We start from the raw sequence: 27,659 nt of genomic DNA, 5'->3' as shown, positions 1-27,659 counted from the left end.
TCAGGCTTTTGATGGTCGGCTCCATCATACTCTGAATTCACCCAGCCTTTCTCTGTGGACGAAATCAACACAGCCATCCACAGTCTGAAGTCTGGCAAAGCACCAGGTTTTGATGGCATCCACCCTGAATTTCTAATTCATTCTGGGAGACTAACAAGGAATTGGCTCAGCAAATTCTTTTCAAACATACTTTCTAGCGGACACCTCCCACCAGAATTCAAAAAAGCCGAAGTAATATCATTTCTGAAACCTGGCAAACCACAAGACAGAGTGGAAAGCTACTGCCCCATTGCCTTTCTGAGTTCTTGTTACAAATTACTGGAGAAACTTATAAACAGAATTGGACCCACAATAGATATATTTCTGCCCATGGAACAAGCCGGCTTTCATCATAATCGCAGTTGTGTTGATCAGGTGCTGAGCCTAGCAGGTCATATTGAGGCTGGCTTCCAGCAAACCACAGCTGTGTTCATTGACCTTACTGCAGCATATGATACCATGTGGAAGAAGGGTCTGCTTTACAAACTGAGTCACATTAGCCCCTGTAAAATCCTCTGTCACCTAATGAACAACATGCTCAGCGATAAATCTTTTCAGATCATTATGTTATCATTATGTTAGCAAGTTAAGAAGACTCAACAATGGCCTTCCACAAGTTCTGTACTGGCACCTACACTGTTCAATCTTTACATTTCAGATATACCAGCTACAAGGGGACATAAATTTGGATATGCAGATGACCTTGCCCTAGCAGCGCAAGATAAAAACTTGGAAGTTTTGGACTGTCTCCTCTCTGAGGACCTGAAGTCCCTGGGAAAATTCTTTGCTGACTGGAGACTCATACCCCGTGTCAGCAAAACAGTGTCCACCTATTTCCATCTCAACAACAAACTCACCAATGCCATCCTGAAGGCCTACCTGAATAACAACTTACTCCCTTATGAGGAGTAAAGAGCCGGGTGGTGCAGTGGACTAAACTACTGTTAAAAGTAGTATTTAGCTGCCAGCTGCCTGCAATTACTGCGAGTTCAATTCTCACCAGGCTCAAGGTTGACTCAGCCTTCCATCCTTCCGAGGTAGGTAAAATGAGGACCCGGTTTGTGGGGGCAATAAGCTGACTTTGTATAAAATAGAACACCGCTTGGGGGGAGAGTGAAAGCCCTACTAAGCAGGTATATACAAAAGTATGAAGGCTATTGCTTAAAAGCATTGTAAGCCATCCTGAGTCTCTGGAGAAGGCATATAAATCAAACTAATAAATAAATAATAAATAAATGATCCTCACCCCAAAGACCTTGGAGTAACTTTGGATTCTCTCCTATAAAAAACACCTAGAGAACATGTCCGCTAAAATCAATACCAGGAACAACTTACTCCAGAAACTAAGAGGATCAAGATAGGGAGCCTCAGCCTATACTCTCAGAATATCAGCACTAGGGTTGGTCTACTCCACAGCTGAATACTGCACCCTGTTTGGCTTAATAGCTGCCATACTAGCAAGATCGATGCTAAACTAAATGATACAATGAGGATCATAAGTGGTTGCATAAAATCTACTCCTATTTGTTGGCTCCCTGTCTTGAGCCACATTGTACCATCAGCTCTACGAAGGCAGGAAGCCTTAGTGAAGGTGTATACAACAAAATTTTTAGAAACCCACTTTTTCCTCTGCATGCTGATCTTCCTCATCTATCAATTGGCAGGCTTAAATCCAGGAAGCCCTCTCTGGCACTCGCTCAACAGCTGTCTAACAACTTTGACATCAACAAACAGTGGAAAGCCAAATGGGCTGCTGAATGCCCAGATAAAGGCAGTTACATAGAAGACCCTACACAAAAGGTGACAGGTTTTGACCTTCCTCACTAGCCTTGGTCAACTCGGAACAGGATCCCTACCAAACATGGTATCTTCCAGGATTCATTGTTTAAGCGGGGTCTTGTTTCTATCCCTCAGTGTGACTGTGGTGCTCCTTGACAAAATATCCATCACATTGTGTCCGAATGTCCATCAAGAGCTTACAACGACCCAATTGCCATATGTTAAATAAATAAAATCATAGCAAGGATTTCAATGAATAGTTTTTGTTCTTCCTTTTGCCCCATATGTATTCATATGACATGCCATTAGAGATAGATGGTGTATATACCTTTCTAACATACTGTCTAGGTCATTACCATTTATTACAGTTATATTTTACCTATATTCTGAATTTTATAATGAATATTATATGGGAATGGGAAGTTGGTGGATTTTTGAATAGTGAGTTCAGATTTCTCAGACTCTCATCTCCTGTTTCAATGGATCCTACTAGCATTCGCATGAATGTCCAGATTAAATCTGCAGAACCTTTTGGTCATGAAGTAGAGATAAAACTTGTATGCCAGGTGAGAATAATTTTGGTTTGGTTTTTTTGTTTTATGGTGAATTTGAAAATGGTATTGGAAATTTTCCATTGCACTAATATTTTTATTTTTTATTGAATTTGTTCTAATTTATTGTGCAAAGTGTAGACCTGAATTTAATATATTTAAAAATATAAATTTGATTTCAGAATGCTTCTTTTTTTCTTTGTTATTGTAACATAAAGATACCTTAAAATGCTTTGTATTCTTTTTCCTTTTATAAATTGAGAGAAATTAATGATTTTGCTATTCTTGTCTATTCTAAGTAATTTGTTATATTTCTATGATTATGACTTTCCAAACTATTTCTGCTAGTAGAAAAGTTAATGATATCAACTAAAACACAGAGAAATAAGAAATGAACACATGGAATAGGCTCCCAGATATACTTTTAGAAGATCTTTATCAACAAAATACCATAAAATTTAACTGGAAATTTCACATAAACATCCCATTTTCAAATTTTATCTTTTTCTTAATAAAGACAATTCAAAAGGTAGTGAGACTGAAAATAAAAGTCAGGGTATTTATAACACAAAGCATTCAATACTTTTTCAGTTACAGATCATAAGCATGTTTTCCAGAAACTTTACTAACTTTTGCTGTACTTTCAAAATCAAATAATCTGTTCCAAATAACTAAGTAATACTGTATATCTCAGATTTTCAAGGTACGTCTATTGTGTAATCAGGTGCCATACAAAAGTAATTTGTTTCCTTGTTCAACCACGTAGTGGCAGCACAGGCTAACATATTAATAGACACTCAGAATGTTTTCTTTGAGGAATGCTGAGGAAATGATTATTAGAGATGAAATTGGGGAATGAAACAAAAACTCAGCAGAATATGAGCGAAATTTCAGTGGAACCAAATATCCACATTGCAAAACAAAACAGATTTTCTTGTCAGCAGGCATTTTCACTGGATAAAAATTAGGAAGATTACATTTGGAACAAAGAAATTTCCTACACAATGGAAGATCACTTCCTCAAGGACAAACAAGGTCTGTATTTTTTGCTTTTCCTCAGTCTTTCTGGAACACTGTGTAGTTCAGTTCGTTATTCTGTCCCTGAAGAAAAGAAAAATGGGTTTGTAGTGGCTAATATATTGCAGGATTTGCAATTGAAAAAAGGAGAACTCTCAACTCGCAGAGCCTGTTTAATTTTTGACAACACTAAGGAATATTTCTACCTTGATATCCAAAATGGGGATTTGTTGATAAATGATAAAATAGACAGAGAAGCTTTATGTGGTCAAAAGGAGCCTTGTTTAATTTTTTCTCAAATTGTTTTAGAAAACCCACTGAAATTCCATAGTATTGAAATACAGGTAGAAGACGTGAATGATAATGCTCCTAACTTCACAAAAAATACATTTACTATACAAATATCAGAACATGCCCTGGTGAACACCCGAATTCAGATGGAGTCTGCTCAAGATGCTGATCTAGGAAAAAATGGTATCCAAAATTACACACTCACTAAAAATCCACATTTCATAGTAGAAGTACAGACTGATGAACATGAAAAGAAAAATGTTGACCTTATTCTGCAGAAACAACTAGACAGGGAGAAGATGCCTTATCTTCAATTAACTCTGATGGCCATTGATGGAGGAGTGCCACAAAAAACAGGCACTGTTCAAATTAATATTGATGTTCTAGATATAAATGACCACTCTCCTCAATTTTCTCAATCTGAATATCAGGTAAGAATAAAGGAAAATCTTCATAAGGGCACGCTGCTGATTAAGGTGGAAGCGAGAGATCCTGATTTTGGTTCAAATGCACAGATCCTCTACTCATTTCATCGAGTGTCTGAAAAAATAAATAATTTGTTCCTTTTAAATGAAAGGACTGGAGAGATCACTGTTAGGGGACAGATTGATTATGAAAGGGAAAGCAGTCATATCATAAACATCAAAGCAATGGACGGAGGAGGACTATCGGGTCACTGCAAGATACTAATAGAGGTTGAAGATGAGAATGACAACCCCCCAGAAGTGTCCATCATATCTCTGATCAACGCTTTAAAGGAGGACTCTCCCCCAGACACAATGGTGGCCCTCTTCAGTGTGAGAGACCAAGACTCTGGAGACAACAGCAAAATGGTCTGCTCTGTGGAGATGAATCTCCCTTTTGTGCTGAAAGCCACCACAAACAACTTTTATCAGCTTGTGCTCCAAAGTCCCCTAGATAGAGAGAGAGCCTCTGAGTACAACATCACCATCAGTGCCATTGACTGGGGATCTCCTAGGCTCACTTCAACAAGACTGATTAATGTTCAGATCTCTGATGTCAATGATAACTCTCCCCTTTTTGAAAAGTCTTCATATGACATGCAGATCAGGGAGAATAATATTCCAGGCTTCCTCATTGGCTCAGTCCATGCTCTGGATCTGGACACAAAGCTGAATGCTAAAGTGACTTACTCACTTTTCCTTGGGAAGAGCAATTCCCCTGTGACCTCTTCCATTTCTGTCAACTCTGAAACTGGAAACATATATGCCCTCCGATCCCTGGACTATGAGCAAATAAGAAGCTTCAGAGTTACTGTGAGGGCATCTGATAGTGGTTCTCCTTCTCTAAGCTCAGAAGTGATTGTCCGAATCCACATCATAGATGAGAATGACAACGCTCCCTTCTTCTTGTATCCCCTCCAGAACAACACATCCCCATGCAATGAGCTGCTTCCCAAGTCAGCCGAGGTCAGCTATCTGGTCACCAAGGTGGTTGCAGTGGACGCAGATTCTGGCCAAAACTCTTGGCTTTCCTATGAATTGCTGAAGGCCACAGACCCAGCCCTTTTCAGCATAGGAGCACAGAATGGGGAAGTGAAAATCAGGAGAGCCCTGAATGAGCGAGACACAAACAAGCAGAGGCTGGTGATACTGGTCAGAGACAACGGTCTTCCTCCACAGACCAGCACAGCATTGCTTAATGTTCTTCTTGTGGATGGCTTTTCGGATCCCTTCCTAAGGAATGTGGATGTCAGTGTGCAACAACCGGAAGAAGATAAAACCTTGACCAAGTATTTGGTGATCTGCTTGGCTGCAGTCTCCTCTGTGTTCCTTGTCTGTATTGTTGTGTTTATTGTGGTCAAAATCCTCAAGAAGGACCCCCAAAGCCAATTTCCTGCTACTCATCCTCACTTCCCACCTGCCAGTGCTGATACACAAGAGAACTGTGCTGATCTACAGAATGGGTCTCTTTCCAGGTCTTACCGTTATGATGTTTGTTTGACTGGTGGATCCTTAAGTAGCGAGTTCCGATTTCTCAGGCCCCTCTTTCCGGTCTTTTCAATGGGAGAGCTAAACAACCCCCAGGGTCACAAAACATCTTCTGATTCCCAAGATACTGCTCAGCAGAGTGCAGATAGCCAATTAAAGGAAGAGGTGAGTTAACCTTTAGATGAAAGTACAGATTTCTTATCTTTCTTTTTCTATATTCTTTTGTATCATTTTTTCTGTGAGTATCCTCTAATTACTTATTTATATTAAACAATGAAGTACATTAAATTGGGACAGCGGTAACTGTCTTTTTATAACTTTGCATCACTTGAGATTATGATATTTAGTTGGGTCTAGCATTTTATACAGTATAAATACAAATATTAAGTTGTGTTAAATATATATTTTTAATAAATTGAAACTATGTCTTAGTATGTTATACAAAGTAGGCCATGTGGTTAAGATAAAGTTATGTGCTTATGCAGCATTTGCAGCAGGGGGAATATATAGAAAAACATTAATGAACCTATAATCAGTCATGCATATTATTGTCATGGAAAATATTACCTGTTCTTTTCAACTCTTGGCTTCAGAGGCTATCTTAAAAACTTTTAGTAATCAAGTAGTCTTCTGAATGTAAGAAAAATGTAGGTCTGTTGCCTCAAGCCATCCTCATCTTCTACTCATAGCCTACTATATTACAGAGTAGCTTATAGAACTTGACCTCATTTTTCAGCCAACATTCCATATAAGTAACTAATTAAATACTGGCTTAGGAATGAATCACAAATTATTTAGAAATTGCTTTCCCCCAAGAAACGCATTTGCTTCTTTTGCTTCTGAAATTCCTTCTTTTCTTAAATATTATTTTTTTAAAGAATGTAGCAATCCAAGATATATTATTAACAATTGAATTATTTCTCACAGCATTGCTTGTGAAATATTCCTAAATATGCAAAGAACCAATTACCTACATACCTCATCTTCTGCATGATTGGTCTTCTTTCTAGTGTTTAGCCATTCCTTACATTTGGAGTTTGGCCCAAAATAGCTGGCTAAAGACACAATCTGTTGGGGGGGGAGTGTTACCCCAGTTCCTCCCTTGAAGAGGCATTAATCCAGCCACATAGGTTCCATTCAACCACATAATTAAACCAACTGGGTCCTTGATCAAGCTTATATAAGGTGAGCTCATGTCACCGAAGGCTGAGTCTCCAGAAGCTCAAAATCTCAATAGACAATAGACAAGAAACTCAAAAGATTTTTAGAAAATCTCACAAAAATTGCCCAAGTCATCTTGCCAGACTGCCAAAAAAATCCACCTTGGAGTAAAAATTAGCAATTTTATATACAAACAAATGAACAAACAAATTGGCAGATATGTCAGAAAAGCTGGTAGAAGGAGCTTTGCTCTGTTCTTCCCAAAAGAGAAAAAATAATTTTGAACAGAGATACTACACATGAGTCTGCAGATAAAATAAAATAGACAAATGAGCATTTTTTGTAGCTTTTATCTCAGAGAAGGATACACAACCATCATCAGGCAATTCACTTTTTTTCCATTGCTGTGGGTATCTTTTCACTTTCTTCATTTCTCATGCTCTCAGTTAACCAAGGAGATTGTTAGGATCCACATGGGTGTAGAGGCAGTTTAGGGTAATCTTGATCAGTGGTCTCACTTTCTTCAATGATCAAGAAATTAGTATTGAGATGCCTGTTTCTCCACTACAGCATTATTCTGTCACTCATATGAAAATGCAGCATTGGGAGTCTTGCTAACCAAATCAAGAAAGCAATGAATGGCCTCCTTGCCCTCTAGTTGTCTGTCCATAGGTTTCTCTGCAGTGGCACCTAAATACCGGGTGCCTGATTCCTCTAAATCAAAATATTTTCTAATCTGGGGAAAGAAAAACAAAGGCATTGACAATTCCTCTCTGCAAAGGTCCCTTTTTTGGCTGCTGGTAATTCAATACAGTTACCTTTGAAAGTTACCTTTTTAAAGGAATCCAGCTAGGTATTTGAAAGCTGATGTTTGAATTTAGATGCAGAGGACTTCAAATCTGACTAAGTATGTGAATTAAGGAATTCAATGTAGCATGGAAAAGATACAGTGAGGATTTATAGTGGGGTAAAAAAATGTTTGCCAGGTATGAAAAACAGAAAAACATAAGGGGAGAAGTTCAAATGTGATATCTTCTGAAAGATAAAGTATATTTAGGAATAAATTTTATATAGTGTGGATATTTTATTAATGTAGTAAAGCATTCTTCTAACTGCAATAATACTGGAGTATGACAAGAAAGATAGAAAATGTAATATTTCAAGCAATGGTATCCTTATTTGCAGTAGGCAGGATAAGAGAAGTCCACTACAAGGTATTTAGTGCAAATAAGAAACAAATTCAACATTTTGAGAGCAAAATTAACTTCAGATTTCTTTTAAGACATAATTTAGGCTGTTAGAAAAGAGGTTTATATTTTCCGTCCTTGATTCCAGCTCTAAGAAAAATGCTGTGAGCTTCATAAGAGAATCCTCCTACAATATTCAGTAGAACTTTCTTTCTAGGGTTAATAGCAAACAAGGGATAGGGGAAGACAACAGAAGAGGAAAAGATAAAAATATAAAATATATTTATAAACATAATACATAAATAAAGATAATTTCCCTCAATATTTAAAGTTTTGAATTTTCATTAAAACAATCTGTATGCTATAGAAGATGAGATGCAAAACTCAAATCCCTTTTTGTCTCCCAGCTTTGCTCCCATTTTAACAAAGTATTTTTCTCTTTCTCTTTCATCAATAAAGAAGAAATCTGCACCTATCTATGGTATTCAAGTTCAAAACACAACTAATGAAATCACACACAAAAAGTTTAAAATAAAGAATATATATGGGTTAATTGTGAGCCTCTTTAATACTTCTTTATTGATAGTTCATATAGCACTTTCTCATATCACAGCACATGAGGTAGAAATTGTTGTAGATATCTTTAGGAAAAGTTTATGGATGAACTTTGAACTTGTTTAATATCTGCCTTTAATAATAAAAGGCTCCCACTATAATAAATGGGTTACGATGGGAGAACCAAATATTGAAAAGTTGCATCAGCTATACATTCATCAGGATCATTTCTAACAGGTGATGGGGAAAGTTCCACCCATTGAGTAATTGCTTGGGTTACATTGAATGCCTCTATGCTAGTTGAGTTGATCAAGGAAATTTGCTGCAAATCCAGACATATAAAGCCACAATAAACTATGAGATTGAACAAATTCCATATACATATAGTTTAAAACCTGTTTTTGTTTTTTTGAATTCACATCAACCTAATGATATCATCTTAAAGTAAAGGATGTTTGATTATTGATATAATATTACTCTGCAGTCCCTATAGCTTATAGTTGATGAAGTAGTTGATGCAGATGACATTAAGCTGGTGGGAATAGCCAACACCCCAGAACATAGGCTCAAAATACAGAAGGATCTCAACAGATTTGAAAATTGGGCCCTATCTTACAAAATGAAATTAAATGGTGAGAAAAGTAAGGTTTTACATTCCGGCAAGAAAAACCAAATGCACAGATGTAGAATAGGTGGTACCTGGCTCAACAGAAGTAACTGTGAAAAGGATCTAGGAGTCTTAGTGCACAGCTACTTAAATATGAGCCAGCAGTGTTCTGCAGCTGCCAAAAAAGTCAATGAAGTCCTAGCTGCATTTACAGAGGGATAGAATCAAGATCACATGAAGTGTTAGTATAACTTTATAATACCTGGATAATAAGACCACACTTGGAATATTGCATCCAGTTTTGGTTATCATGATATAAAAAACATGTTGAGATTCTAGAAAGAGAAAAGCAACAAAAATGATTAGGGGCCTGGAGGCTAAAATATATGAAGAAAGGTTGTAGGAATTAGGTATGTCTAGTTTAATGAAAAGAAGGACTAGAAGTGACATGATAGCAGTCTTCTAATATCTGAGCGGGCTGCCACAAAGAAGTATCTGAAGTAATATCTAAAGGTAGGACAAAAATTAATAGATAGAAACTAATCAAGGAGAGAACCACCTAGAAATAAGGAGAAATTTCCTGAAGTTAAAACAATTAATCAGTGGAACAGCTTACTTCAGAAGTTGTGGGTTCTCCATCATTGGAGGTTTTTAAGATTGGACAGCCATTTGTCTGAAATGGTATGTGGTAGGGGTCCCCAAGCCCCTGGCCACAGCTCGGGACTGGTCCGCAGCCTGTTCAGGACTGGGGTGCACGAGGGGCAGGCAAGCGTATGTGTGTAGTTGAGAGAGCAGCAGATGCACCCACCGTTTGCACAAATGGAGTTTCACGTAACACGTGAGTGCCCACTGTTAGGATATGGTTTGAGCCTAACAAGTTATCCAGGCAATATATGTGTTCTGTGACTTTAATATGAATATGTATTGTGTGACTTTAAAGTTTTACTGCTGATTCATTGTAATGCTGAGTCATGCTGTAATTAGATAATCACTAGTTGTAAACATATTTAAGAAAGGTACTGTAAAGTATTCAGTTGCTGATATGCTACCATAGTGTGAGGAGTTGCTATCATTGTGCTATCATCATTGGATGGATCTGCTACCATCATGGTTTGTGAACCAGAGTGAGTTTGTTATTCTAACCAACTACTGTTTGTGTGGTAAGAAGAGTTTTTGATCACTGGACTGATTTAACTGGCAAAGACTTGGATTGATTTAAAGACTATGAGATTGTTTTTACACTATAAAGTAAACTTTTGATAAACCAGTTTGCACATCTCGTATTCATTGCTCTCAGCAACGTTTCTCTGTGCTCTACACTCTGCTGGTTGGTAACACAACAACAATATCCTTAACACCCACCACTCATGCAAATGGAGCTACGTACATGAGTGCTTGTGCCTGCCGCTTGTACAGAATCATTTCCTCTCCCCCCCACACACCAGTCCACAAATCTGGAAAGGTTGGGAACCACTGGTATATGGTCTGCTGCCAGGGGTGAAATCTAAAATTTTTTTGCTACCGGTTCTGTGGGTGTAGCTTAATTAGTGGGCGGGGCTTGGTGGTAAGGTGACTGGGTGGGCGTGGCCAAGTCAATGTCACTTCTTTGCCCTTTTTTAACCTACAAAACATAACACAACACAACTGGCTCACCCACAATGTAAAAGCAGCTGTGCTAGACCCAAAATGGCCCCTGCAACAAGCAGGAACCTCACACAGCCACAAAAAGCCCCCCCCAAAAAAACAACTTTCAAACTATACACACACACAACACAACTGGCTCACCCACAATGTAAAAGCAGCTGTGCTAGACCCAAAATGGCCCCTGCAACAAGCAGGAACCTCACACAGCCACAAAAAGTCCAAAAAACCAACTTTCACACTTTACATACACAAAATTCCACATACAGCTTTGTGAGATTTTGTGTGTTTGTGTAGTTAGAGTGAAACACTACAGAAACACACTAAATCTCAGAAAGCTGCACAAATATTTTTATTTTTATTTATTTTTATTTTTATATAAAAGCAGCTAAATTTAAAACTTCCTAAACTTTAAATGGCTAGGTCTAAAAAAAGAACAACTAAAAAAAACCCCAATTAACTAGTATTTTTTTTAAAGTTCCCAAGGGGAAAAAAAACTTACCCAATAGAACAGGGGTCTCCAACCTTGGCAACTTTAAGACTTGTGGACTTCAACTCCCAGAATTCCTCAGCCAGCTTTGCTGGGAGTTGAAGTCCACAAGTCTAGGCAGGAAGGCAGGCAGGCAGATAGAGCTGCTCACCGATGAGCTTGATTGCAGGCAGAGAGATTCAGTTGCTTGCTGATGCAATGGATTGCAGGTATTACAGCAAGCGAAGCAAGGCAGGCGTTGTGACCAGCAGCTAAGGTAAGCAAGCTGGAGGCTGGGGAGGGGGGGGAAGGATTTTTGCTATCGGTTAGCAGGCAACTCAGCTGGGATCATCAGAGCTTGGCTCATCAGAGCCATTTAAAAGGAAAAAAAAGGCTCTGATGATCATGCGGCTCAGCTGGGCATGGGGGTAGGGGCAGGGATTTTTCTTACCGGTTCTCTGAACTGCCTGCCGTCATCGCTACCTACTCACCCGAGCCGGTCTGAACTGGGAGCATTTCACCCCTGGTCTGCTGCTTGAGCAAAGGTGAGCCCAGAAGACCTCCAAGGTCCCTTCCACCTCTGTTATTCTCTTATTCTGAAGTGGAATAGCTTTTTTCAGGAAAGCTTATGCAAAAAGAATTGATTCATCTGTCAGGTACTATATCATAAGGTTATTTGGAATGTTTGTTCCCAAGATTAACACAGCTACACCTATGAAAATTAAAATGTGTCATTCTGGAATCCTGTCATAGATAATGTAGTCATTGATAGCAATAGCAATAGCAATAGCTATTGATAGTAGCAGTATTGAAGAGCCTTGATAGTACAGGGATTTAGTGCACCCTGTAATTAACACAGCTGCCTGCAATTTCTGCTGGTTCGAATCTCTCCAAGGCTCAAGGTTGACTCAGCCTTCCATCCTTTCTAAGGTAGGTGAAATGAGGACCCAGTTTGTGGGGGCAATAAGCTGACTTTGTATAAAACATACAAAAGAATGAAGGCTATTGCTTAACGCATTGTAAGCCGCCCTGAGTCTCCGGAGAAGGGCGGCATATAAATCAAATTAAAAAAAAAAATAGCACTTAGACTTATATACCATTTCACAGTGCTTTACAGCCCTCTCTAAGCGGTTTACAGAGTCAGCATATTGCCCCCAACAATCTGGATCCTCATTTTATCAACCTCGGGAGGATGGAAGGCTGAGTCAACCTTGAGTCTAGTGAGATTCGATCTGCCAAACTGCTGGTAGTAGGTGATCAGCAGAAGTAGCCTGCAGTACTGCACTCTAACCACTGCGCCACCATGGCTCATATTGTTTGCTTATATCTCACTTTCAAAGGTACATTAATACTTGCATTGTAAGATAGTAAGTAGAATAGAGTTTCCATTCCTCTTTTCAGATTCTCTAACTCACATTGCAATGTAATCAGTTCTTCATGCAAGTTCTCTACTATATTTCATTTATTTACGTCTTTATTTGTTCATATTCTGCTTTTCATTTAGGAGCTGAAGCTGCTATATATAACACCCATTCTTCCGATTTTTCCCACAACAATCGGTAAGGTAGTTTATTGATAGTGGGGGTATGTCTGCAAAGTTCTCATTGACTTTGAGGATGAGAATGACAATGCCTCAGAAATTCCATATCATCCATCACCAAACCCTTACCGGAAAACTCTTCCTCAGAAACACTGTTAGTTGTGTTTAGTGTCAGTGATCAAGATCACTGTTGCAAACTTGCCATTTCTGCTGAAACTCAAAAACAACAATTATTACCAGTTTATGACTCAACATCCTTTGGACAAAGAACACCTGTCTGAATATAACATAATGTAAGATTTTGACCAAGGTTTCCACAAGCTCATTTCAATAATATTATTAATATTCAAAGCAGTGATAACTCTCCAATGTATGAAATATCTTTTTATGATTTGAACTTGGAAAGGAGTTTTTCAGATTTGCTCATTGGATCAGGCCATGTAGACATATAACAGAATGCCAAAGTGACCTATTTGCTTTTGTCTGGGAAGGTCAGGGATAGAGTTGTATCATCTTACATCTCCATCAACTCATGCCATTCAATCCATAGCTTATATGTGGGATTTCCAGGGGATGGTGAGGGCTATAGACAAGGGCTCACCTCCACTGAGCTCAGAAACAATGGTCCGAGTTCTTATCACAGATGAAAATGACAACGCCCCCTTTAGAACAGCATTTCTCTATTAAAGGTTCTGGTTCCCAGGGGAGCAGAGACAGGGTACCTAGTCACCAAAGTGGTGGCAGTGGACAAAGATTTAGGGCAGAATTCTTGGCTTTCCTATCAGTTGCTGAAGGCCACAGATCCAAGTCTCTTCACTGTTGGGACTCAGAATAGGGAGGTCAAAACCATGAGGCCAGTAAACGTTCAAGGCAGTTTCAAACATATTCATATTGTGATAGTTAGAAATAATGTGCATCCTCCTCAGTCTGCTTTTGTGAACCCAAGAATTCTTCTAGTGGAAGGCTTCTCTGATCCTTACATGAAAATTATAGATATTTCTTACCCTAATAAAATATATGATTTTCTGCTTGGTTGCCATATCATCTATTTTTTTCTCCTTTCTTTCATGAAGTTTGCAGAAGTAAATGGACTTCATAGGACACTCTAGTTCTGCATTAAATTTTCATGTGGCAATGAATTTGCAAGAGAACACATTGGATCCTTATATTGGGAAACCTTTCCAAGCTTACAGCTGTGTTGATGAGTTCAAGTTCCTTAAACCTCTGTTTTTGTTTTTGTTTTTTCTAACTATGGAGCAAACTAAAACACTACTGAATCCAGAGATTAGAAATTCCTTCCACAATTTGGAGGAATTGGAGGAAAGGAAACATATATTTCAGTTGAGAACGATATATTGATGTTATTAAGTTATAAATCCATATATTTTGAGTGACTTAGAAAAGAGGAAAAAATGAAATATTTTCTATTGAGGTATCTCAGTACCAGTTTCCAGAGAACTAGTTCATGCTGTTATGCATAAACACATTTTTATTGATTTACTCTTATTTCAGTTCCTAAACTGGTATTTATTCTGCTTTGTTCTATGCAGTTTAGTGGTGGGAAATGCTGCAATATCTTTAAAAAAACCTGACAAATTATTTTTCTTGCTGTATTCCAAGATGTGATATGCAGACATCATTCTCATTCCATCTGACCCTTGTTTAGAATCTGAAAAATAAGGCAAAATAAAAGAAGAATAAACGATATTGCTTCCCTATCCCTCTCACCCTACAATGAGTGTGCTTGTTGCAGAAATAACATGTGCCCTTCACAAGTTTATGGATAATTGAATTATTTCCTTGGTATATGGAATGTAAATAGAAAGTTTTGTAAAATTTGTCTCTTAGTTGGGAATGTGAGAGTAAAAATGTGATTCACTACTTAGGTATATCAAAGTATGAAGTATGAAGAAATTAGAGTGATATAGAATTTGTCAGAAAAAGAATACTCTTTAAAAATGAGTTGTGAATTGAACTGAGTTGTGAACTGAGTTGTGAATTGACCACCATGAACTTCACCATGAGTTCATGGTGTGTCCTAAGAAAAAACACACTTGTTACAGCATGGGGTGGGGGGAGAGACAAAATATGAGGTTACCTCCTGGATAGCATTGACCTTAACAGAATACCCAGTGTTTTTAGTTTAAGTGGGGCATTCGATGGGTTGATAAATTGTTCTTCAGAAGTATATCATGAAAATACTGGATTATAACCTACAGGAAAACAATTTGAAATGTATTGTGCTCATAACTTTCTGTTTTGTTTCCTTGTGTTTTTACTAATTGGAAGAATATTTGCCTTATATTTGGATGGCCAACTGCTTACAGTATATGATGGGTAGATAAGTATTTGTGACCAAACTAAAATTGTTTTTCTCAGGATGAACCACATGGTGGCAGTATTAACAAAGAATTCATTTCTAACCTGCATCTTATTTCAATACTAGAAAAGTTAAGAGATAAACAGTTGATAGAGCAAAGCCACAAATAAAGAAGAATACAAAGGATTTGCAGAATTAAATTGTAAAAGAAGGAAGTTAGAAGTTTTGCGTTGGGGCAGAATTTGATCTTCTAATGAAAATTTTTCTAATGAAAAATTGGAATCATGGAAAACTGCTTTTGGAAAAGGCAAGGTCTGTATTTCCTTCTCTTTTTCTCATTCTCTAAAGTAATGTGCACTTCAATTTTTTTCTCTATTCCGGAAGAAAAGAAAAGGGGATTTCTAGTGTGTTTAAAGATTTAAAACTGAAAACAGGGGAGCTCATAACACGCAAAGCACATCTAGTTTCTGATGACTCTAAGGAATATTTCCACCTTGACATTCCTACTGGAAATCTGTTGATTGGTAATAAAATAGACAGAGAAGCTTTATGTGGCCAGAATGACCCTTGTTTACTTTTAACTCAAATTGTACTAGAAAATCCCTTAGACATTTTAAATATTGAAATCAAGATAGAAGATGTGAATGACAATATACCCAAATTTTGGAAAACCGAAATGGAGGTGAACATTCCAGAGAATATTCCTAAAAGTACAACATTCCACTTGGAATCTGCTGAAGATGAGGATCTGGGAGAAAATAGCATTCAAAACTATTCTCTCAGTCCTAATGAGCATTTTCAGCTTCAAGTACATAAACAGGAAGATGGAAGTAACAATACGTATCTTACTTTTAAAAAAGCATTAGATATGGAGAAGATGCCTCATCTTGGACTGACTCTAATGGCTATTGATGGCGGTATACCACAGAAAATAGGCACAATGCAAATTAATATCAATGTTTTAGATATTAATGATAACTTCCCTCAGTTTAGCAAGTCTGAATATAAGGTAAAAATAAAGGAAAACATTTTTGAGGGAACTATGGTGACTAAAGTGGAAGCTACAGATCTTGATTTTGGTTCAAATGCACAGATACTTTATTTATTTTATCAAGTGCCTGAAAGAATAAACAATTTGTTTCTTTTAAATGAAAAAAATGGAGAAATCACTGTTTGGGGTCAAATTGATTATGAAAAAGAAAAGACTTATAGCATGAACATCAAAGCAACAGATGGAGGGGGTCTTTCGGGGCACTGCAAGGTACTGATAGAGGTTGAAGATGAGAATGACAACTCTCCAGAAGTATCCATCATATCTCTGATCAGCACTTTAAAGGAGGACTCTCCGCCAGACACAATGGTGGCCCTCTTCAGTGTGAGAGACCAAGATTCTGGAGACAACAGCAAAATGGTCTGCTCGGTGCAGATGAATCTCCCTTTTGTGCTGAAAGTCACCATGAACAACTTTTATCAGCTTGTGCTCCAAAGTCCCCTAGACAGAGAGATGGTCACTGGATACAACATCACCATCACTCCCATTGACTGGGAATCTCCTAGGCTCACTTCAACAAGACTGATTAAGGTTCAGATCTCCGATGTCAATGATAACTCTCCCCTTTTTGAAAAGTCTTCATATGACATGCAGATCAGGGAGAATAATATTCCAGGCTTCCTCATTGGCTCAGTCCACGCTCTGGATCTGGACACAAAGCTGAATGCTAAAGTGACTTACTTAGTTCTGCCTGGGAAGGGTGATGGCCTGGTGACCCTTTACATCTCAATCTACTCTGAAACTGGAAACATGTATGCCCTCCGATCCCTGGACTATGAGCAGATAAGAAGCTTCAGTGTTATTGTGAGGGCATCTGATGGTGGTTCTCCTTCCTTGAGCTCAGAAGTGATTGTCCGAATCCACATCATAGATGAGAATGACAACGCTCCCTTCTTCCTGTATCCCCTCCAGAACAACACATCCCCATGCAATGAGCTGCTTCCCAAGTCAGCCGAGGCCGGCTATCTGGTCACCAAGGTGGTTGCAGTGGATGCAGATTCTGGCCAAAACTCTTGGCTTTCCTATGAATTGCTGAAGGCCACAGACCCAGCCCTTTTCAGCATAGGAGCACAGAATGGGGAAGTGAAAATCAGGAGAGCCCTGAATGAGCGAGACACAAACAAGCAGAGGCTGGTGATACTGGTCAGAGACAACGGTCTTCCTCCACAGACCAGCACAGCATTGCTTAATGTTCTTCTTGTGGATGGCTTTTCGGATCCCTTCCTAAGGAATGTGGATGTCAGTGTGCAACAACTGGAAGAAGATAAAACCTTGACCATGTATTTGGTTATCTGCTTAGCTGCAGTCTCTTTTGTGTTCCTGGTCTGTATTGTTTTGTTTATTGTCATCAAAGTGTTCAAGAAGGATCCCCAAAACAATTTTACTGCGACTGTTCCCCACTTCCCACCTGCCAGTGCTGATATCCCAGAGAACTGTGCTGATTCACAGACCGGGTCACTTTCCAAGACTTACCGTTATGATGTTTGTTTAACTAGTGGATCCTTAAGTAACGAGTTCCGATTTCTCAGACCCCTCATTCCTGTCTTTTCCATGGGAAATGTTTACATTCCAGGGAATCACAGGACCTCTTCAGGCCCCCAAGATTCATCTGAGCAGGTTGAAGATAATGGTGCAAAGAAAGAGGTGAGAAAAACAATGCAATTAATCTTGTCCCTTACTTATTCTTCTCCCTCTTTGTTTTTTGTTTTTGTTTTGCTCCTATGGTTATTCCTGCATAAGTTGCTGGTCATCTACCAAAGAACCAGGTGACTAGATGACTTAATTTAAAATTTAGTTGAGTTTTACACTCAACTAAATCATTATTCCTTTTGAAATGTTGTTCTAAAGTGTTTCTCTCTCCCTCCCTCCCTTTCATATGGCTCTTTTGTATTTTTAGTTTTATGTGTATTATTTTATATCTCATGCACTAGCCTAAAATTGTGTAGGATAATTAGTTATTTAGTGTATTTAGGGAAACAGGACAGTGTCCTAACATGCTCTATAAACAGGCCATCACTTTATATAAATGCAAGTACAAGTTACTTAAACGCTAAAGAGTAACGTCAAGCTTGACTGGCAGCTTGACAAAATTTTGCAGCTTCTAATGTCAGTTTAGATTATGTGTCTGCAAGTAAGTAATCAACACAAATATAATTTGATTCATGGAATTTTACAGATTGCAGGCTAGAACAAAGTATTACAAGTATTCTGCTAAAAGGAGGAGAATTGAAAATCTTGAGCTTTTATTACATCATCCGACAAGAGCAAATTCCTTCACATAATAGTTATTTTTTATGCCTGTCTTCCATAATTACTGAAGAAAGGACTGAATTCACAAAAATAAATGCTCTGCAATACTTCATTATACAGATTATCAAAGTAATTTACCACATGGTGTTTGAAGATTCTATTGACAATTATCAAATTCATGGAATTTCCATCATGATCTGATTGTTTATCAATTTAAGTAATCCTTTTCTTAATGTTGCTTTAGCTTCTTCATATCACACTGTAAGAGACATCTGAATCATATATTAAAATATGTATCACCTAATTTATTATATTATCATGTTGTTCTCCAATTGATCCATGTTTGAATAGATTCGATTTTGATACTGATCCAGGAAAAAAAATTGAAAGATATTGTTCTGTTCCCCAGGCATCTGGCTCCACTGGGAACAGGCAGATAAACTCTAACAAACAGGTTTTCATGCAGATTATATTTATTTGGGAATCCTTGAACACAGAAGACTTACAATCATAGTGAGTCCAGGTGAGGTGCATCCATATTTCATAATCTGTCCCATTTCCTAGTGTAAAAGGATGGTAGTTCTGACTCCCTGTTCAGAAAGCATGTTCTCTCTTCTGAGGTAATTCAACATATGGCCAGGTCTTTGTTCTAAAATCCCGGCAGAGAGCCTCAGTGGCCAATCAGACACACAGATAAGGTCACATGTCATGGACTACATTTCCTATAATGCAATCTCTCACTACATCTCCCACAATGCAATCTCTTAAGGAGACAGCTCTTAATTCTTAAGGTAACTAACTCACCACAACTCACTATCTGTAACAGCACACTCCCCGCCTGGAATTATAAATTCCACTACTAACTAACTACTTAATTGAGATAAACATAGGCATAGTAGAAAATAATGCAATGTAACTATCTACGTAACTAAAGTAAACAAGGTAATAGCATCAAACAATGCAAACAGTGAAGTGGACACGATTCATGCAAAGCTTGAGGTTCAATCTTGAAGGTCTTCTAGTACTATAAGTTCAGACTTCCTTCGTAGCAGTACCAGGTCGGTGATTGGCCTGATGTAAATCTTTCTGGTAGATTTAAGCTGACCGGTGGGTAACTGCTCTGGTTTCGCAATCAGAACTTTGACTTGGCGGACTAGTCCATCAGAACTGGGCAAAACTTGGTGTACAAGTCCCATGGGCCATGAGTTCTGATGCGTGTCCTTGTCCTTCAACAGGACAAGGTCCCCTTCCTCAAGGTTAGGTTTCTTAGTCTTCCACTTGCAGCGCTCCTGTAGAGTAGATAAGTATTCTTGTTTCCAGTGCTTCCAAAAAGTGTTCGCCAGCAGTTGAACTTGTCTCCATTGTTGTGCATACATGTCCTTTGGGATGAAGCGCCCTGCCGGCGCTGGCCATTCACCCATCTTCTGGGTCAGCAAAGTGACTGGGGTGAGGATAGTCGGATTCTCGGGATCTGAGTGAACCGGGCCCAAGAGTCTGGCATTGATGATAGCTGCTACCTCTGCCATGAGGGTGGTGAGGACTTCATGGGTTAACACGGATGTCTTCATCAACATGGAGTCTAGAATTCTACGGGCTATTCCAATCATTCGTTCCCATACTCCTCCCATATGGGAGGCATGGGGAGGATTGAAAGTCCACACAGAGTTTTTGGCCTTCAGGTAGTCATCAATTGGCGAATCAAGGTGAGTGCCCTCATTGATCCGTAACTCCTTGCAGGCTCCTACAAAGTTTGTTCCACGGTCTGATTTAAACATCGTGACTGGGCCTCTGTGGGCTTGGAACCTTCGTAGAGCATTGATAAAGCTGGAGGTGTCCATAGATTCAATGACTTCAATGTGAACAGCTCGAATGCTAAGGCATGTGAAGAGAACAGCCCAACATTTGCTGTTAACTTGGCCACCTCTCGTCCTGCGGGCCGACACTGACCAAGGGCCGAAAACGTCTACACCCATGTTGGTAAATGGCGGTCCTGTGCTGAAACGCTCAGGAGGTAGGTCAGCCATCCTCTGGTGTTGTGTCACACTTCGTTGTCTCCGACAATGCATGCACCTGTGCAGGACAGACACAATGGTCCTTTTGGCCCCCACGATCCAAAATCCTGCAGCTCTGACAGCTCCTTCTGTGAAGTGGCGGCCTTGATGGTGGACAGTTTCATGGTAGTGTAGGACTATCAGATTCGTCACATGTTGGCGCGCGGGAAGGATGATAGGGTGTTTTACATTTGAGTCTAATTTTGCCTTGTCTAGGCGCCCTCCAACTCTAAGTACGTTGTTGCTGTCTAGGAACGGGTTCAGTTTCAGCAATTGGCTAGATTTCGGCACAGGCTTCTCAGCTTTTAGACACTTCACCAATGTCGGGTATGCTTCTCGCTGCACACTTTGTAGAATTACACTCTCTGCTATGAGCTGACAATCTGCGAAGGTTATATCATGATACACTATACGTACGAGTGTGGTTGTTCCCTGTACCAGGGACTTCCATCTGGAGAAGCGTTCGAAACGAGCTGATTCCAGTGGACGTCTAGGGGGCCATTTTGTTTCCTCATTGACTGTGGTTGACAAGCAGGTGGCCTGTACGGTTGCTTCCTTGATCCACATGGAAGGTTTGCTGAGCTCTTGAGGTCGAACGTCCGCATCTCAATCTGGGTCTAGCAGCTCATATTGTTCTGGTTCTAGTGATATCGAACTGTCTGGACGGGCCAAGAACTCGGGACCTTTTAGCCAGGTCGATTCTGCTAACTGGGATGCAAGGAAGGGCCGTGTGGGTTGGTCTGCTGGGTTCAGGTCTGTTGGCACATAACGCCATTGCTCCGGGCTGGAAGATTTTCTGATTCTGTCTACTCTATTACTGACATAGACATAGAAACGTCTGCTTTGGTTGTGAATGTAACCCAACACTACTTTGCTGTCAGTGTAGAAGGTGGTGGATTGGAATTCAAGGTCCATAGACTTCTTTATTAAGTCTGCAAGCTCCACAGCTAGTACGGCACTGCAGAGTTCCAGTCTTGGTATGGTGTGACCTTGTCGTGGGGCTAGCTTCGCTTTTCCCATGACAAAGCCTACATGAATGAACTACATGAATGTTGCTCTCCCTGCCGTAGACCCTGATGTATGTCACGGCTGCTATAGTCGTCACTGATGCATCTGAGAAGATATGCAGTTCCCTTTTTGGTGCGGTGGTTGGTGAGTAGGCAACATACATGCGCTGTATGTGGACATTCTGGAGGCAGCTCAGGGAGGTATGCCATATTTCCCAATTGTCTTTCTGTTCTTGTGGAAGCGGTTCATCCCAGTCATTGGTGCTTTCCAACAGCGTACACAGAAGGAGCCTCCCTTGTATCGTTATCGGTTCAGCAAATCCTAGAGGGTCGAACAGACTGTTCACTGCTGACAGAACTCCTTGTGAAGGTGGTTTTCTGGGCTGGGACTCTAAAGGTGAAGACGTCTTTCTTCAAGTCCCAACACAGACCGAGGCTCCGTTGGATAAGGGGAGTGTCGGTGCTAAAATCGAGGTCCTGCAATCCCTTGGCGTGGTCCTCAGGATCGAAGGCTGCTAGCACTTCTTCGCTGTTGGATGCAATCTTGTGCAGCTTGAGGTGGTGTGCGCCTAGCATTTGACGTGTTCTGCCTAGCAAGTCTATGGCTACTGCTGGAGTGGGTACAGATTTCAAGCCGTCATCAACGTAGAAGTCTCGCTCCACAAAGCGCCTGGCATCTGAACCATACCTGGTCTCTCCTATGTGAGCGGTGTGTTGCAGACCATAGTTGGCGATTGCAGGGGAAGAACCATTCCCAAAGACGTGCACTCGCATTCTGTATTCTGTTGGTTGTGCTGTTCGTCGCTGAACCACAGGAAGCGCAGATAGTTGCAATGATCTTCCCTGATGAGGAATGAGTAAAACATCTGCTGAATGTCAGCCATGATGGCTACAGCTTCCTTTCTGAAATGGATGAGCATGCCTAACAAGCTGTTGGTAAGGTCAGGTCCTGTGAGAAGGACTTTGTTCAGGGAGAGGTTGTGGAACTGTGCACTGGCATCGAAAACCACTCTTATTTGACCTGGTTTTTGTGGGTGGTATACTCCAAAGAATGGTAGGTACCAGCATTCCTCCTCCTTCTCCAGGGCAGGGGCAAGCTCGGCATGCCCGTTCTGGACCATCTTGTCCATGAATTCCACCCGGTGGGCTTTCAAAGCGGGCTTCCTGTTCATGAGTCATCTCAAGCTGAAGAGGCGAGAGAGGGCCTGCTCACGATTGTTCAGCAGGTGCTGTCTGGGCGTACGAAAGGGCAGTGGGGCTACCCAGCTTCCGCTAACATCTTCCTGAAATTCCTTTCCCATGAGCTGCAGAAATTCTTTGTCTTCTATTGACAAGGCTAGGTCATTGTCCTCTTTGCTGGTCTGGAACACTGTCGTACCTAAGTCAGGGTTATTTGTCGAAATCGTGAAGTGTTCTTGACATGGTTTCAAGTGTGATGTTCTCCCGTTGCTTAGAATGGAGGTTGTGAAGATATTCGCCTGATTCGGGGCCTGCAGCCGGTCGACACAGACTGTTCCCAAGATGGCCTACCCAAGTCCTGTCTTGAGGGCAAATGGAGAGCCTGCTGGGCCATTGACCACTGCCTGGGGAGAAAAGGCTGTGGGGGCATCCATGCCCAACAAGAGCAGGATTTCGGCTTCAGGGTCTAGGGCAGGAAAGAGATTAGTCATGTATATCAGGTGAGGTATATTGTTTACTACTTCTGGTGTCGCGATTTGACTGCGGTTGTCTGGTAAAGCATCCCATTCTAGCAGTGGCGGCAATGCGAATTTTGCACTTCCGTCTAACGATTCTATGCAGAGTCCCATGACCTTTCTCCCTGCTGTGCGCTGTGCCCCAGTGCATGTTGTAATTGTGAAGTGCGTGTTCTCGGTATAGGCATCAAAGTAGTCGAAGAATGCTGATCTGGCTAACGATTGATTGCTCTGTGTGTCCATTATCACATACATTTTCACAGCTTCTTCCGGGTGCCCAGTTGGGTAGACTTTAGCTAGGCAGATCAGATGGCATGAACGAGGCGATGGTGAGTCTCCGCATACTGAGGTGCAGTTGACATTTGTTGCTGTATCTGGGTGCGCTTTGTTGTCATGCTGAGGCTCCTTAGTCGGAGTGGGGTTAGGAGTCCACCATAGAGTAGGAGCCGAACGTGGAGCAGGAACTGGTTGTGGCGTCGACTTGTGGTCTAGATGCAAGGCGGTTGGGTGCTGGTCACTTTTGCATAGATAACATAGCACCTTAACTGTGCAAGTTTTGGCCATGTGGTCTGCAGACTCACAGCATTTGAAGCAGACTTTGTACTCCCTGATCAGTGCCTTTCTTTCGCCCAGGGACTTCTTTCGGAATTCTCTGCACTTATTCAGAGAATGCGAGGTCTTGTGCAGTGGACAAACGGGTTCTTCCTTCGCTTTCTGAGGTTGATGTAGAGCACTCTTAGACGGCTTTACATCGGAGTTCCTTGTTGACAGGGGAACGACCTCTGTGCTATGCACTGACACAGAGGCTGTTCCTCTTGCGGCCTGCACTGGGCTCTTGATCGGACCAAGGCTTTGATTGGTTTTTCTGCTGGCATAGGTTCTTCGTATTGTAAAACCTTTATTTCATGGATCATTGTACTTCTTCGACATGTGGGCAACAAATTCTTGAAGGGCGGTGAAGGGTGGTTCTCTGCTAAGGTTCTTTGCCCTGTAATTATCAGCTAGGTCGATCCATGCATCAATCAGTTTCATTGGTAGTTTTTCAATGATAGACCTTTGTGTCTTATACAGGTCGAGACAGCTAAGTCCCGGCAAGGTGGGATCCATTTGTGCTGACCGTAGCTGTGTAAGGAGATCGGAGAAGTTCCATAGTTCTTCAGGGTTACTGAGATCCATGGCAGGGAAGTTGTCGACCCGCTCTAGGAATGAGGATTCTGTCATTGTAGCTGCCCCATACCGCTCATCAAGTATTTCCCATGATAGCTTGAGGGCTTCGACTGGCTCGTACATTTTTGCTGCATAGACCCCCTTGACTGCTTGTGTTGATTGTGGGCCTAGCCATGTGAACATATGACCGAGTTCCTCAGCTGGCTCCAATCGTTCGCCTTTAATGGCATTTACAAAAAGAAGCTTCCATAGCATGTAATCTATGCCTGATTTGTCGGAGAACTTGTGTACTCCCCTATGTGCCAGGTCCATCCTTCTCCAGGATGTGGCAGTATCCTTTTGGACTTCAGGAGAGTTATACGATGGGGGTGGTGGCAAGGTTCGCCCTACTGCGTTGGCTAGGGCAGGATTAAGTGCCAACGCTGGCTGGTAGTTCCCTACAGAGTGTTTACGGACAATTTCATCTTTCCATGCCACAGGTGATGATAGGTCCTTTTCCTGGCAGGCAAGTGGAGTACCTCCATTGGGCTGGACGTCGGCACTCGGAACGCCTGGCAGGTTTGGCTGGAACTCCTTAGCCTCCACTCTGAGGTGGTGTCTCATGGTTGTTTGCGTGCTTGGCTCCAGAGACGTCTTCATTGCTGCTGAAGGAGTACTCTGGTTGCCCCGATTGTCTTCATTTGCCGGGGTAGGTCGTGCATTTTCAAAGGAGGAGTCTCGTGGTCTAGATCTTACGATATCTGCTGTCTGAGTAGTTCGTAGAGCCGGTGGGTGAGGTTCTCCTCTTTGTCCCTGCTGTGGGGAGTTCTGGTCCTCAACATAGGCTTTGACACGCTCATCTGAGTCCTCCTCCTCTAACTGTCCAGGATTGAAGTTGAGTGAAGCGTGTTCAGCCGCCGCCTCTAAAGCTTCAGCCAGTGTTACTTTTTCCAGTGTCTCTTTTTCATACTTCAAATAGTCTAGTCTGGCCTGAACTTTGGCCAATTCTTCCTTCAGCAATTGTTCTTCCTTTGCCACGCTCAAGGTTGCTTTGGCCACTGCAGCTTCGGCTCGTGCCTCTGCGGCCCGGGCAGCGAAACTCCTCGCTGTGAAGGCTCTGGATGACTGGCTGTGACAGGAAGATGCTTTGGAAGGACGGAAGGAACCTGAGGCAGAAGATTGTTGTGAGACACTGCTACCCTGCCGAGCCTGGGATGATTTGTAAGAGGGGACCGCTTGTGACCGATGAGATGATGCGTGTGAGCGATGGGTTGCTTTGGATTGGGCCTTCTCACTTGCAGCTTTCTTGGAAGAATGAGCGATAGATGCATGTGAGCATTGGGGTGAGGAGGCTTTCTCCCTTGATGTGCCTTTCGCCTGGAGCACCGTGTGGAAGGAGTTCTTACAACTTTGAAATATTTTCCCACGTTCCGCACTCAACATCTCTAAGCGTTGCATGTTCCCCACGAGTTCTGGGTCTTTTAGCTGCTGCTGGATGTTGACAAGATGGCTTTCAGAATTCTTCCATTGCTTATAAAGTTCATCCATTTCATTCACCAACGTGTGGATGCAGCTGTGTGAAAGCTCATCCACGGGCCTGTTGCAGATCTGTTGCAACTTCTCCCAATACCTTTTGTTGCGACGATAATGCTTGTCCCAATCTTCCTTCAGGCTTGACTGCATAACACCAGTGAGCTTCCTGTGCTGCCTGAGGTCATAGGTTCTCTGATGAGCTTCAGCCTCTTTGGAATTTTGGACATTTACTTCTGGAATTGTGTCGAGGTTGGGTGATGGAAGGGTCATCATTCCTGATGAATCATATGCTTCTGCCATGATTGGATAAGACTCCATGGCATCTGATGCTTCAGGCGTGTTAAGATTAGCTGGGAGGTTCAACTCTGCTGACTCATTAGAGGTCTCAGCCATGACTGGGAAACTCGGGGAACTTTCTGCAAACTTTAGGAGACATCGTTGCAGTTCGCCTGTTGACCACGGGAGTGCGCTGCAAACTCTAGGGGATGTCGATGCAGTTCACCTGTTGACTGCTGGGGTGCGCTGCAGACTCTAGGAGACGTCGTTGCAGTTTGCCTGTTGATCGCTGGGGTGCGTTGCAAACTTTAGGAGACGTCATTACAGTTTGCCTTCTGACCACTGGGGGTGGTTGGTGCAGTACACCTTTGGCCACTAGGGTGCTGTTACCTAACTAATGCTTGGGTTAAACTGGTTTCAGCATGTTCCTTTGTATAGAGCTGCAAAGCAACTGTCCTATTTGGAGACCCTAAGAGGCTTTCCTCGACTTGGGTTCCTTTGGGCTTTAGTTGCTTGCCCTGTAAAGGGGATTTAGTTTTCCAGTATTTTATTCAAGCAAGATTCAAAACAACAGCATGCACTGTGGCTGGATTGTTTCTTTTTTCAAATGCACATTGAGTGGTCAGGCTGGGAAGCAACTTGTATCATGCAAATTCAATCTCCAAAGAGTTTAGGTGGCTCGGATTACTTTGTGTTAAAATAAGGCTTTTCGTTTTACTGACGAAGTAAACTTCTAAAACAACATACACACAAACTTTGCAAAGGTGATTGAAACATGCAGCCCTGGGCCCCTTTATGGCAGGGCAATCTTCTTAGCTAGCCCAAGAATTGTCTTTCTCTTTCTGTCCTTTTACTGCCAAAGGTGATTCAAACATGCAGCCCCTGGGCCTCTTTATGGCAGGGCAATCTTCTTAGCTAGCACAAGAATTGTCTTTCTATTTCTGTCTTTTACCGCTGAGCAGAATACTTCACTCAGGCAAAGAGAAGGAAAGCAAGTTTGTCACTTTCGTGGCTAAGCAAAGGTCTCAATTAGATGCAAACTGTCACTGCGTTATTTTATTTACCAGCTGAGCTCATTATTTCTGGACTGTCAGACTCTCTGTAGCTTTGCCAACTTCTTATCAGTAAGCTACGTGTTTCCGTATCCACCCACATTCCTTCACTTGCTCTTCATACACTCTTTCCTTTGTTCTCTTGCCAGAGGTCCGGCTCAGATAGCCGGCAAGAATTATTTTCAAAAATGTAACAATTAACTTTTCTTAGTTAGTGAGGTGTTTTATTTTCTTTATAACAAATAAATGAGTTTTAATTAGAAACCTTCCTTCGCGTTTCTTTTCAGATTATTGCAAACTTGGAATAAGCCTCGATTCATCTCCTCCTCTAAACCAGGGTAATTAGTCCCAGAGCCAAACATGGGATTAATAAATGCCCTGACATCCTGGTAGCTCGGACGGTTTGATTTATGGTTTTTTTCCTTGTTTTGTTATTTCTGATAAGAGCGCATAGGCAATTAGTTTTTAGCTACTGAGGTATGCTAATTAT

General features: G+C 41.2%; 2 protein-coding genes across 3 annotated transcripts in view; both read left to right on the top strand.

Annotated features, from left to right (window-relative positions):
* Window positions 1-1,240: 1,240 nt before the first annotated feature.
* LOC117662494 (protocadherin beta-16-like) overlaps window positions 1,241-27,659 on the top strand; it is a 248,720-nt gene continuing 222,301 nt past the window's right edge. The window contains exon 1 of one of the 2 annotated variants that reach the window (XM_087890195.1): window positions 1,241-5,794. In XM_087890195.1, the coding sequence (XP_087746321.1) occupies window positions 3,374-5,794 (2,421 nt within the window). In that variant the 5' untranslated portion in view covers window positions 1,241-3,373. The remainder of the gene's footprint in view (window positions 5,795-27,659) is intronic. The other variant, XM_087890191.1, reaches the window with a different exon arrangement.
* Window positions 14,426-20,164, top strand: LOC132711669 (protocadherin beta-2-like). The gene has a single exon (XM_087890187.1). The coding sequence runs from the start codon at window positions 15,786-15,788 to the stop codon at window positions 17,928-17,930; it is 2,145 nt and encodes a 714-aa protein (XP_087746313.1). The 5' UTR covers window positions 14,426-15,785; the 3' UTR covers window positions 17,931-20,164.

This window comes from Pantherophis guttatus, chromosome 3, assembly GCF_059756535.1.
Source record: "Pantherophis guttatus breed Tessera chromosome 3, ASM5975653v1, whole genome shotgun sequence".
NCBI classification, from domain to species: domain Eukaryota; kingdom Metazoa; phylum Chordata; class Lepidosauria; order Squamata; family Colubridae; genus Pantherophis; species Pantherophis guttatus.
Note: the sequence above shows the minus strand (reverse complement) of the source record. Positions and strands in the feature narration are given on the sequence as shown.